Source organism: Malaclemys terrapin, chromosome 7 (assembly GCF_027887155.1).
Source record: "Malaclemys terrapin pileata isolate rMalTer1 chromosome 7, rMalTer1.hap1, whole genome shotgun sequence".
Classification (NCBI taxonomy): domain Eukaryota; kingdom Metazoa; phylum Chordata; order Testudines; family Emydidae; genus Malaclemys; species Malaclemys terrapin.
This window is the reverse complement of record NC_071511.1, coordinates 34415124-34428312: the sequence shown is the minus strand read 5'-3', so window position 1 is coordinate 34428312 and position 13189 is coordinate 34415124. Positions and strand designations below refer to the sequence as shown.

Sequence of the window (13189 nt, the reverse complement as noted above, 5' to 3'; positions counted from 1 at the left end):
AAAACAATAGATCTGTTTTGGAGAGAAGCAGCAGCCACTAAGGGTTTGTCTGTGCTGGAAAGTTATAGTGGTATAAGCTAAGGGGTCAATTTATGGTTATACTGGTGTAACCCCATGTAGATGTTCTTATTCCAGAATTAGGGTGCCTTTTTTGGGTTAGCTTATGTTGCTCTGGCCAGGGGTTTAAGCTAAACCAAGAGGAACCTCTCATTCTGGAATATGAGTACCTGCACAGGGCATTATAGTGGTATAACTATACCATGTAACTGGAAACATTTCCTGTGCAGGCAAGCCCTAATGAGCACTTGGTGAATATCCAGGGTACTGCTTTCACCCTAACATTGTATTGGCAGTGGCTGCTGCTCATCGTGAGCCTCTCCATAAGGCAAAAAACACAGCTAGTGAGGCATCCTGAAGAGCAAGGAACCCAAATCAATTCTGAGAGCTGAGAGAAGAGATTATGTTTGCCAGATAAGCCACATGGCATTTGATTTTCCTTCATTATTTGTTCAATTTGCAGAGAACCAGAACAGGGCATAGGGCACCATTTCTTTTGAGAATAAAAGCTTCTCCTTGGGAAGATTCTAGCACCTTCGCTTCTGAAATTCTGCTTTTCAATGTTTCATCCATTTTTGCGAATACAAAAATACAGTAGTTTCTGAAGTAACCACAACAATAATTATTTACTGCATTTTTAATTCTCTCTGCCAGCAGGGCCTTGAATTGGAGGCCTTGGTGACTAACTTATGTCATATTTCAGAGAAAATATTCCTTCCCTCCCCCCCCAAACCAATTATATTTTTGTAGCTGCCCTCAACAGTTAAGCTGAACACTTGCAACTTACTAACCAAGTCATGAAACCTGCATTGTTCAACAAAACGACTAGGACTGAGCATTGTTCTCATCAAGGGCGACATCCCCCTACATAAGGATGATGACAAAATGCTTTGCTTCCTGTCTCTACCTGCTAGTAGGAGATCATGTCATTCACTAACAACCAGCTTATTTGTGCACAGGAAAACTTATTCACAATATGTTTAATTAAAGGTCTATATGACAATAAAAAAGGCATACATTATTTTATACTAAAAGAATAAAGATTTTTATTAAGCATTGTAAGTTGCATTCAATAGCCTTCAAATACACCACACCACAATCCATCTACAACCAATCAAACCCAACAGTAGTTCATTCTTGCACAATCCATGAGTTGGGGCAGAACTCCCTTCAACTTACATTAAGATACCTACTTAGCTCTTGCGGGCAGGGAATGGGGAATTACACCTCATTTCTGATCACTAATGTGTGATGAAGAGCATCAGGAGAATTATATGAAAACGAATATAAAGAAATGATTCTGATTTTGAAGTACATTAAGTTTGGAAACACTAACAAAAACATCAAAATGATACAGGTATATTTGCTTATACTAAATTCTTGATGGGAAAGTTCTCAAGAACAAGCCATTTGTTTCCTGCTACAGAAGGGGGTATTTTTTGAAGATCAAAGCTTTTTTTGTTTTTTTTGTTTTTCACAGAATTTCATATTTGCTAATATGAAGGCATAAAACAGCAACAGAGAACAATAATGCATACAGCAATGAGTACACCAGGGTAACGTTGATATTCAAAAAACGGCTAGATAATTTTTTTTTTTAAGTTTTAGAATAAATGCAACAGAGGTCAATAATCACAAAATTTTAAGGTTAGAGCAAGATCAGTCAATGACTAAACATAGTTAACATCTTTTATAGGACTATTACTGATTATTAGCTTTTTGTTTTGCAAATGGGCACAGTACTTGTAAGAATGGAAGAAAGAGGACAATAACATGCATAATATTAACTACACACTTTAAAAATCATGAACCATGCAGAAGTTTAGCTCAAATAGTAGTACTAATGGTCTACGTCTGATTCAAAACCACATAGTTCATTGATCACGGATGCATGGTATTAGTCACAAAAAGTTTCAGAACACATTGTGTTTATTTTGAAAGGTCATTTGTATCTTCTATGATTTCAAGTTTATCTCCATTTAACTTCCTTGTAAAGTATGTATGATGTATATTTAAAATCAGCAGAACTGCAATATTACTCTATAATTTTTAGTTTCGATAGTTTGCACATTTTAACACAAAAGAACCACATCAACAGTGATGAAATTTAAGAAAGAAAAACTGTGGTTGTGCCTTTTTTCCCCCATAATCATGAAATCAAAGCCTTAAAGAAAGCTTTATTGTGACACAGTAATGCAAAATCAAATATAATGGCATACATATGGTGCCAAGTACTAAAAATTATATTTTAAGCTATATATACTTAAAGACTGCCAAAATTTGTTTTCCTTATATTTCAAGAAACAAAACTACAAGCTTTTGTCATAACCAGTTTAAACTTTATGTATACTTCATTTTAAGTGCGGGAGTCAAATGCTCTTCATTCTCTTTCTTTTTTGTTTTATTGTAGCATTTTGACTACAACTGGTTAAAACTAAAAATGTGTTGTTTAAATCTCTGACATCAAAGAGGGATCCGAATTTCCAAAGTCCTCATTTTTCTCTTACGGAAAGGAAAAAATGTACGTAACTGTAGGCTCTCTTTCTTTCCAGATATTCCTAATCCTGACCCTTCCCAACATCCTTCACCCTCTATAAAAAATAAGTTTACTCTTCTTTTTTTAAGACAGCAGCCTCAAGAGTATCATCTTTATGGCAAACACTGTCTGCATTTAGTGCATTTAAGTGAGGATTTGTATTGCACATTTTAGAGTCATTACTCAAGGCACTTTCAGACTGGTTGGAACCCCTGACGTCTCCTGTATTCCCATTCATCTGGGAAGCTGGCTTCTCCTCATTCACTACTCCATTTTCAGCCAGGGATCCATCTGAAGACACAATTGAGGATTTAGATTCCTCTGATTTTGACTTAAGTTCTTTGGCCACTTCTTCTGCTGAAGCAGCATAAGGAGGTTTCCCCTAATTTAAAAGAAGAAAATACATTATTAAAGAAGCTACCATTGTACATTTGTAACTGATTATCGTGACACCACTTCCGATAGTGTGCTGTAGGACACAGACAGAACTATTACAGGTTAACTTGGAATATTCAAAACACAATCTACTGTTGTAACAAGAGTTAGCATACCATACTAAATTCCCAGAGTAGCACGGATTTAAAGACTGAACATTTCAATCTACAGACATGGAAAATTTACCTCACTGTGGAAGGGGTGCACAAGGTCAAACAAAGCATCTAATGCCAATTTCACCTTACGGGAATAACAGAGACAATATATCTGGGCTTCTCCTGGCTTATGCAGTAAAGAAACCAACTTTTTTTTTTTTTTTTAAATTAACCAGTTACAGAATTGGCTTTTTATGACCAAGAGCTAAAAATGGCAGAGCTGGCTACCATAATTATGATTACCATAATTCAAAGAATTTCAGTCCTTAAAGGAAAATTAATGTGAACACCTTTTAGCTCAGCCCAGTTTTCTGACATGCCCATGGGAAGTTGCACTTTGCACCAGGTGAAATAATTACACTGTTTGGACTGTATAACTAAGTAAACAAGAGTCAGGAAATGCCAAAATTAAGATTTAGCACACAACGTTAACTCATTTGCACGCAATGTAGTCTAATGATATGATCACATACTACTTCTCAAATACAATATAAAATATTTTTTAACAAAGGTACGAGTAGTGTCATGTAATACCATATACTGTGCATATGTAAGAGAGAGCCCATGAAAGTGACTTATATACAAAATGCACAATAAATACTCAGAAAACATACTACAGATGAAATAAAGCCATAAAGCTAATACTGAAAATGTAGACTTATAGGGCTTGAGAACTAAAACTACATTTAACTTTTCATTAGCTGCAATAATAAACCATACAATTCCAAAACACATGACAATAAAACTTCGGGGTTTTTTAAAATTTAGATTGCTAAATGACAACTTTTCACATTATTACAAACACAAAACACGTAGGGTTTTTCTACATGAACACACTCCAGTTTGTGGCAAAATGGAGCATAAATCTACCCCGCACTAGCTTGCCAGGCACTAAGTGTCCATGTGGACCCTGCTAAAGCACACTAGCTGTTCTCCCCAGTGTCCTCAGATACAGGAGTAGATTAAAGCAAAAAAGCAAGTAAATGAATACATTAAGGACATGGTGTAAATCTTATACAGCCCCCAATTTCACAACAACAATCTTAACTTTAACTATGGGAAATATTAGTTAAGGTATTTCTGAATTGCTGTTTTTTTATTTGGTAAAATATTCAAATTGCTGTCCCTTAATATTAGTGTTGAATAGGTGGTTTGCTAGGAAAGTGTATAATATCACTACGAAGTGAACTTATGTACGTTATGTAGCCTTGCATTTGAGGCTGATCAATATTGTGTCACCAATGGTCACATATTCTTTTTAGGTGTCCTATTTAGGTTGTTTTTTGCTGTGTTGATATTTTGAAACTACTAAGAAAGCACAGCATTTATTTCGAGTCAGAGTTAAGGGTGTTATCCTGTGACAAAATATATATTTCTTTATACATCTTAAGAATGTATTCATTATAGACCAGCAACTTGTCTCCTCCACTCCTGCTGAGTAGCACCTTACTTTACAAGTCGTCTCAATTAAGTCACTGGAACTCTTTGAGGGGCAAGATGCTACTTATTGTGGGTACTTGCTCTGCTTTGTGCTGACTGGCTGTTTGCTCCAACCTTCCCGCTCCTCTCTCAGCCTTCACATCTTAGCTTCACTGCCCATCTGCCCCTCTTACCCTCTGCTCCCCTGCCCTGTTCCTATCCCCCTTTTTCTTTTTCTTTTCATTTAGCTGAACCCCTCCTAACTATACCTACCCCTCAAAAAAATAACTGGAACTAACATGACATTTGCAGCCATCACATTGTTCATTCTGCTTATGTGATCTACCTCTTTCCCCACCTTATGTCTGTCTTGTCTACTTAGATTGTAAAGTCTTTGGGGTGGGGACCACCTACTGAAGTATTTGTGTGGTGTTTAGCATAATGCGGCCCCATTCTTGGTTGGCCCTTACACACTACCATAATAAACATGATTAATTATAAGGAAGGGTATAAAAATCTGGCCCTATATCTGCAGTGGAAGATTTACAATATTCATTTCCTTACGACATCCTTTTCCTTGCTTTTAAGTGCTGTCTGATACCCAAAGACTGACATACCATGGAGACTGGTCTACCCTCTCAATCTCAAAGGTATTCCCTGGGAAAGAGACTTATGACACTAGCAAACTTGGACTGCTGTGCACATACTATATTGGTCCTATCGGTAAACAGAGGCCCTCTGTTTCCAGGCCTGTAAATTCAGTACAGAATTCCAGCAGAATATCTTACATTGGGGTGCTGGGAATGAGAATTAAAGCTTTAAAAATACAGAAATTAACACCAGATGTCACACACACACTGAAATTTAGATCAATTTCCACAAACGTTGACAAGAAAAATAGGATGCAATAACTACAAAGAAATAAATAGAACAAGCTTGAATTTTTATATCTAGAAAACTTGAAAAGAGTTTTACTTGAAATTCAGAGTTCCCTCATCTCTCACAAGAGAGCACTCCTCTAGCTGTTAGCACCCCACCCGACCAACTCCTATCTGCTACTATCCATGTGACAACGCAGAGCCACATGATATATTTATCATGTACTTTTGTCCACCTCGTCTACTAGCTGCCCACTAATCCATCTCCCCTGGGACTCATTTAACTTGCAAAAGTGCTGAGCAGCTGGAAAGAAAGACTGAGCAAAACAGGGGGAAATGTGAAGCTGAAACAAATTGGCATTATATGTGTAACACCAATTTGCTTCAGTTACATGATTTCAAAGAATCATGGAAAAGGTAGAAGCTGTGATTTATGGACTCTTTGTACCATTACCAAAAGATGGGACTTTGTGCTCACATGGGACAGAGGCTGTTCCATAATATCCTATTAGTATTTACAGTGAGTACTCTAGAGGTAGAATCCTAGCATTACCTTTTGGTTTGTTGTATTTTTTTTTTTTTTAAGGAATTGTGGGACCAGAATGAAAGTGAACAAAAACTGGGGGAGTTCGCCGTGGGGAATGTAAAATACCAATTTGTTTCAATTCATATTTCTCCTTAGTGTTTGCTCACTGATTTCAGTTAAGGTCCCATATCCCTCCCCTTCAGATGATCAGGATTGTCCACATGGGGCCTAGGCATATTCTTCATAGCAGGGTGCATTTTTCTCCTCTAATCAGATAACTAAAGCTTGCTTCTGAATGAGATGGAACACTGGGAGAACTGTCATCACTATCCATATAGCTTATTGTTTCAGTGACCAGCATATACACCATGGTAACTACAGTAACTCTTCGCTTAAAGTTGCAGTTATGTTCCTGAAAAATGTGACTTTAAGTGAAACGATGTTAAGCGAATCCAATTTCCCCATAAGAATTAATGTAAATAGAGGGGGGTTAGGTTCCAGGGAAATTTTTTTCACCAGACAAAAATCTAAATATTATATAGATATACACACAGTATAAGTTTTAAACAAACAATTTAATACTGTTCACAGCTATGATGATTGTGAAGCTTGGTTGAGGTGGTGAAGTTAGAGGATGGAAGAGGGTGGGATATTTCCCAGAGAATGAACTAGCACTCGGGCTGAGTCCTCAAGGGTTAACACATTGTTGTTAATGTAGCCTCTCACACTCTACAAGGCAGCAGGAATGGAGGGGAGGGGAGAAAGCATAGCAGACAGAGACACACCTTGTGTGTGGGAGAGAGAGAGAGATGCACACTGCCCCTTTAAGTAAGCTGACCCACTCTTAAGTGCATTGTCTTTTTAAGTGGATCAGGAAGTTGAGACAGCCAGCTGCTGCCCCAAGCTCTCCCTGTCCGTACCTCCTCCCTGCTCTATATGAAGAAGGGGTAAGTGGGATGCAAGAGCAGGGGGGAGGGGGACAGCCTGACATTAGGCCCCCCCTTTCCCCCTCCCCTGCACAGCAAGCAGGAGGCTCGGGGAGCAACTCCAAGGCAGAGGGCAGGAGCAGCACATGGCAGTTGGGGGAGGGACAGCTCAACTGCTGATTGCCTGCCTGCTGGGCGGCTGCAGCACAGGGAACTTAAGGGAGTGGGGAGCTGACAGGGGGGCTGCCGGTCCACCCTGGTTACAAGCCCCCACCAGCTAGCTGCAAGGGGAGCTGTTCTTCCTGCAAGCAGTGGACAAAGCAGGTGGCTGCCATACAGACGTTAGAAGGGAGCATTGCACAACTTTAAACGAGCATGTTCCCTAACTGATCAGCAACAGAACAACATTAAACAGGACGACTTTAAGTGAGGAGTTACTGTACAAGAAGCACTCTATCCTGCCCTTCTCCCAAGAGCTGTCAGCAACTCCTGCTGGTCTAGGGAGCCTGTGACCACACTAGCCTGTAAACCAGAGTTATGGAAGTAAATCACACCACTTTATTACCTGAATTGCTCCCTGGTTTTTATAACCTCTCCCATAGTACCTTCCACCTCTTCCAAATGTTCTTATCACTGGAGTGGAAATAACTCCTCTAGGACGCCTATGTGTATTAAAGAAAAACAAACAACAAATGCATTTAAACTTTGTTTAAAAATACCTTAAACTAAATAGAAAAGGGTTTTTTTTGCTAATGCCATCTAATTATTATAGAAAAGTTTCACTCCCTCCCCATCCCAAGAAACAACCTGATTAATCATTCAGTGTTTTAAGATTTTATTACTTGTGAGAGTGTAAAGTCTATGATTGCTGCTTCTAAAATCTTGTTTTCCTAGCAATAAAATGGCTATTTCACAATTTCACTTCAAAACAAGCAATGGAGAAGTACTTTCAAACTCTATGGAAATTCCCATCAAGTTATCCTTAAAATTCCTTTAAAATACATACCAATTTTCCATCAGTGGCTAGCATATATACTAAAAGCCTGGCAAAAGACAGCCATTCTGAACTATTTATTTATATTAATAAGACCATTCTTTCCACTGAATAATACTTTCCACCCACAATGTGTAACTCAAGAGAATTCACATAAAAATGTAATTCAACAATGCAAAGCTGCTGCAATATTAAAGTTGGTCAGTGATTGAAGTGCTTATGAAAGGGACGGAGTCGCTTGAACCACACCTAGTCCAGGCAGACACTGTACAAGCTTATCAACACAGTTCTGCTACACTCTGTTAATTATGATTTATAGCTTTGGGACACTCTTAAGCAGAGCTCCAGTCACACCAAATCATATAGTAGGGTTTCAAGTTATCTAAATGAGGATTAGATGAGATCCGCACAGATTTTAATTTGCCCTTCATTACAAATTTTGGACCCAGGTTCCCGGGGTGGAAGACCCACGTACACCCCAAATGTATGCTTTACAGTAAGCAATTACATACAAAAACCTTAATGTACTCTACCCACAATGTCAGGAGCTTTTTTTCTTCCACTTATAAATTAGCTTTCATTGTCAGTATTGGAATCTAACAGCAACAGGCTGCTCCTGACTTTACTCCAAGTATGTATATCAAAACCAATGGGCCAGAGCCTGAGGCCTGGCCCAGAACAGGAATGAGAAATAGGACAGCCAGGGGCTGATCAGGTCCACAGGAGCAACTTAGAATCAAAGAACTATAGGGTTAGACGAGACCACAAGGGTCATCTTGTCTAACCCCCTGCCAAGATGCAGCATTTGTTGGGTCTAACCCATTTAAGACAGATGGCTTTTCAGCCTCCTTTAGAAAACCCCTGGCCAAGGAGCTTCCACAACCTCCCTAGGAGGTTAGAGCAGTCTCAGTCAGGGCTGTTCTATGCTCTGCTGGCTGCACCATCCCCCACTGAGCCATTCCAGCAACTGGTGATTTCTGCAGCTCGCCATCCATGCCTCCTTTTCCGCATAGCTGGCTCTACACAACCTGAGGATGCCCCTATGCCAGGGGAGTCTCCAAGTAGCTGATTTTGCTAGCTTTAAGGCTGCTTTGTGGTGCCAGAGTGGGACAAAGCAATTAAAGGAGGAGCCAAGTTCCGGTCCAATGTTTCCACTTATTCTACTCCTACAATTCGTTGTCATTTTTGCTGTGTTATGTCTAATTTAGATTAGCTCACTTCAAGTGCCAACCCCAGTCTCCGTATGCACACCCACAATGCAATAATAAGTAATAAAAAATGGAATTAGAAGGAAACCAAAAGAGGAAATAATACTTTACACATCTGACTACTCTTATTTTAATCTGGTATGCATTTTTCAATCAATTTACAAAGAAAACAAGACAGACCCATCCCATTTACTAATTATATTTAGGATGAAGTGACTGCCCTCTAGATAGTTGAAAAATAGGTTTTTGCAATTCAGATTTCACATCTCATTGGATAATGATGGATCAAAGTTAAAGAAAGTGTGTTGGTCACACTTAATGGTATGGAGAAGACTGAAAATCAGTGGATTGCGTAGAGAAGCCATTTGAGAATTAAGTTGCATGGAGTCAAGAGAGAACAATGAAGGTAAGCCAGGACGTGATCTGTCCTCTGTTAAAAGAGAAGAGATGAGAAAGTGAGCTGCATTAAGTGACAAAGCATGGACAATGATGTCCCTGTCTTCAGTGCAGAGTAACTTTTGCTGTTTGGTAGAAAATCAAGTCCACAGATGAAGTCCTCAATCATTCAAACACCTGTTTTGAGAGGACTCTGACACAAGTGTGTATTTCCTGTCAGCCCTTTATGGGGACTGCCACTTTCCGGTCAATGGCATTTTTCCCCCTCTGAATGATCCATTTTTAGTAGCTCCAGATACAGAGAGGTGAGCTTCCATTATGATTTGGCTACAGGAGAGCAGGTCTGACATTGCAAAGCATTTCAGCTTTTGGAGGTGGTAACAAGTCTCCCAAAATAAACTGCCTACCCAAACATAGCATCTTTAGTTCATCTTCCCTCTAGCAAGCTACCACCAGAGTGTGTCTCTACATCTCTTTTCCATCTAGGTATTGCTGGAAATGATTATATCCTTGCAGCAATTTGACTGCTTCCCCAGACACAGTGAGATCCCTATTAAGGATGCCAGTTTAGCATCCTGATTATAGGTGTCTGGGTGCTAGTGATTGTGCATTTGCTTCTTCTAGTACCCAGAAAATAGAAGGGCTCCTCTCCAATGCAAATGAGTGAAGTGAATCACTTACCCACTGTGCATCTGCTTGTCTATGTGAGGGTGCCTTCAAAGAACTAATGGTAATGCCCTGGCCACTACATATCATAATTATATGCACTGATATTCTGTTCTTGGATCCCCTCCCCCTTGACTGTGGCAATATACATCACCAGAACTCTTCCACAGACAGTGTTGTAATCAGAAGTACTATATTTAGCTTACATCGGGATATTGAACTCATTCTACGGATAGGGTCAGATTCCCCTTTTAATTAATGCCTATTAATGCCTGCACAAGCCAAGAAAGGGGGAAACACACAGGGAACCATTTACAATAGACAAGATAAGCCTGGAACGTAAGATGAGGGGAAAAGTCAATTGTATATGAACAGTGTGTGATGAGAGGATGGTGTACAGGGATTGGTTCCTACAAAGTAATCAAGCCAATCCCAAAACATGTGATGCAATGTATAGTAAATGCGACGTAAAGTATAAATATATATAAAGGAAGATGTTTTTGTATAACTTTGGATGTGTAGTATGCTGTATACCTACACCGTATACTTGAGTCTCATCAACTCAGTATTGCTTTCCTGCATGACAAATAAAAATACCTAAGTGACAAAATCTGGAGTCAAATGGCGTTCTTGGGAAGCCAAGTGGAAAGAAGTCTCAGATGAAATCCCAACATATAGTGGTGCCGTGACTTGGATGACACTTGTCTGGAACAGGTAAGGTAACCTCAGTGACAACACTGAAATAAACCCAAAATCCATCCATCTGGAGTAAATTAAGAAGATATCCCTTACTGTAAGGGCCACTACCTAACAGTAAGGGAAATGGCACTAAAAGGGTTTAAATATTAAGTACGAAATTAAGTCAATGTGTTCTAAAAATGTGTGTAATGTAAAAAATACATGATATACAAAGTAAAAGCAGCCTTATGTGATACGGAGCAAGAAAATTGCTTTCTTATCACCACAAAAAAGTTATATATTTAATGCAGAAAAGATAACACTAGAAGGTGCAGGGTAAAAAAATTAACAAGGGTCCAATACCATAAAGGTAAATGTAAAAGCATTTCAACCCACACAATATTTTTCCTCCTCAAATACTGCTGCAAGGCAATGCAAGCTCTGAAAAGCCCCAAATGTGCAGGGCTGTTTGCAGCTGGGGGACACTTACATAGGCAGGTGTAAGATCTTACAGACAAAGTTGCCAGCATCTGGGTTCACTCTGGGGGAACAGTCTCCAAATTGCACACTACGATTGAAATGCTGAGACTTTGGTAAAGTAAAAACTGCCTATGCTGATAATAAAAAGTATTGTGTAACAGCTGAAATGGACCACTTCTGGTATGGACCCAGGGAATGTTATTTTAATTGGACTATGTTCTGTTCCACATCTAAAATTCCTATGGTAATACATGAAAAAAAAAATTTTGTACCAGTTTTTTATAATGTAATTAAAATAAAAGCAAAGTTAAAATTACAAAAGGATGTTTTAAAGGCAGAGCAAGCTTATAATGTAAAATTACACCCTGATAAGCTATACTATAAAAGGGAAGCTTGCATTCCCTGGTTCATACTTTTATTACTAATATTAGTATTAATAATAGTCTAAATAATTACAACTACTCTTGTCTTAATATGTTGCTGAGTAATAAACTTACAAAAAACACAAAAACAGGAATATAATGCAAATAAAACAAACTATAGAAATGATCCCTGAAAGTATAGTCTTATATAAAGAAGAAAAGCAAAAGCAGTGGACTATAGGCCTGGCTTGACATGAGACAGGATTAGGGAGGTAAATGGATCAGCAGGCTGGAAACAGAATGTCTGTACTAACTATACTCCTGGGGGAATTCTGCGCCACTGCGCATGCACAGAATTTATGTCCGGGTCAAATCCACCTCCAGATGTCTCCCTCAACTGCAGGAATCTCTGCAAACTCCACCCCCTGCCCTTTCCTGCATCCATCACTCTTCAGCTGCAGGGGGAGGGATCCCTGTACAGGGAGCTGCTCCCCCGTCTGCCCAACCCCTGTGCATCCAGACCCCCTCATACCCAGACCCTCCCGCCGAGCCTCATCCCCCAAATAAGCCCCACTCCCCATGCACCTGGACCACCCCAATGGGCCACCTGCACCCAGATCCGCCCCTCACTGAGCCCCACTCCCCCAGCATGTGGACCCCCCACACCCAAGACCTCCCTGCCAAGCTCTATCCCTTCCCCCAGCCCACCACTGAGCCCCAACCACCTTTACTTGGAACCCCATGCAGAGTCCCATTACTGTGCATCCAGATCCTGCCCACATCCAGAACCCCCATTGAGCTGCCTGCACTCAAGATTGCCCCACATAGAACCTTCTCAATCCACACCTGGATCCCCCCACACTAAGTCCCTCCACACTGGGATCCTGCCTTGCTGAGCCTGACTGCCCGCACCTGGCACGGAGTGGCGGGACAGGGCCCTGAGGTGTTTCTGGGGCAGGCCCAGTCCTTGCACTATGTAAGGGTTGGGGGTGCAGTCTCACCGCTGAATCCGTGTCCGGGGAGGGAGACATCTCCTACTTCTGTGCAGCCAGTGGCCTGTGCTCCCCAATGCCATGCTGGAGCCTCCACATTTATTTGACAAATAAAATTTGCAGAATTTTAAAATATTGTGTGCAGAATTTTTAATTTTTTTAGCACAAAAATGTTTAATTTTTGGCACATAATACCCTCAGGAGTATAACTAAGAGAGGTAAATGGGTCAATAAACTAAGAGACAGAAACCTCCACTAGCCAACAAAAGGTGGAACCCCCAAGGAATCATTTACAATGGACAAGATAAGTCTGGAATGGAAGATGAGGTAAAAAGTAAGTAGGGTGTGGACAGAGCATGGTGTACAGGCATTAGTTCCTACAAAGTAACCCAGCCAATCTCAAAACTTGATGCAGTGTATAGTAAATGTAATGTGTAAATGTATATAAAGGAAGAAGTTTTCTGTGCAATTTTGGATGTGT

General features: G+C 39.9%; 1 protein-coding gene across 2 annotated transcripts in view; it reads right to left on the bottom strand.

The window, feature by feature from the left end:
* Window positions 1-1466: 1466 nt before the first annotated feature.
* The window catches only part of FAM120A (family with sequence similarity 120A), a 131030-nt gene continuing 119307 nt past the window's right edge, over window positions 1467-13189 (bottom strand). Inside the window, exons 17-18 of one of the 2 annotated variants that reach the window (XM_054034176.1) lie at window positions 7498-7594; window positions 1467-2975 (exon numbers count right to left, since the gene is read on the bottom strand). In XM_054034176.1, the coding sequence (XP_053890151.1) occupies window positions 2664-2975; window positions 7498-7594 (409 nt within the window). In that variant the 3' untranslated portion in view covers window positions 1467-2663. The remainder of the gene's footprint in view (window positions 2976-7497; window positions 7595-13189) is intronic. The other variant, XM_054034177.1, reaches the window with a different exon arrangement.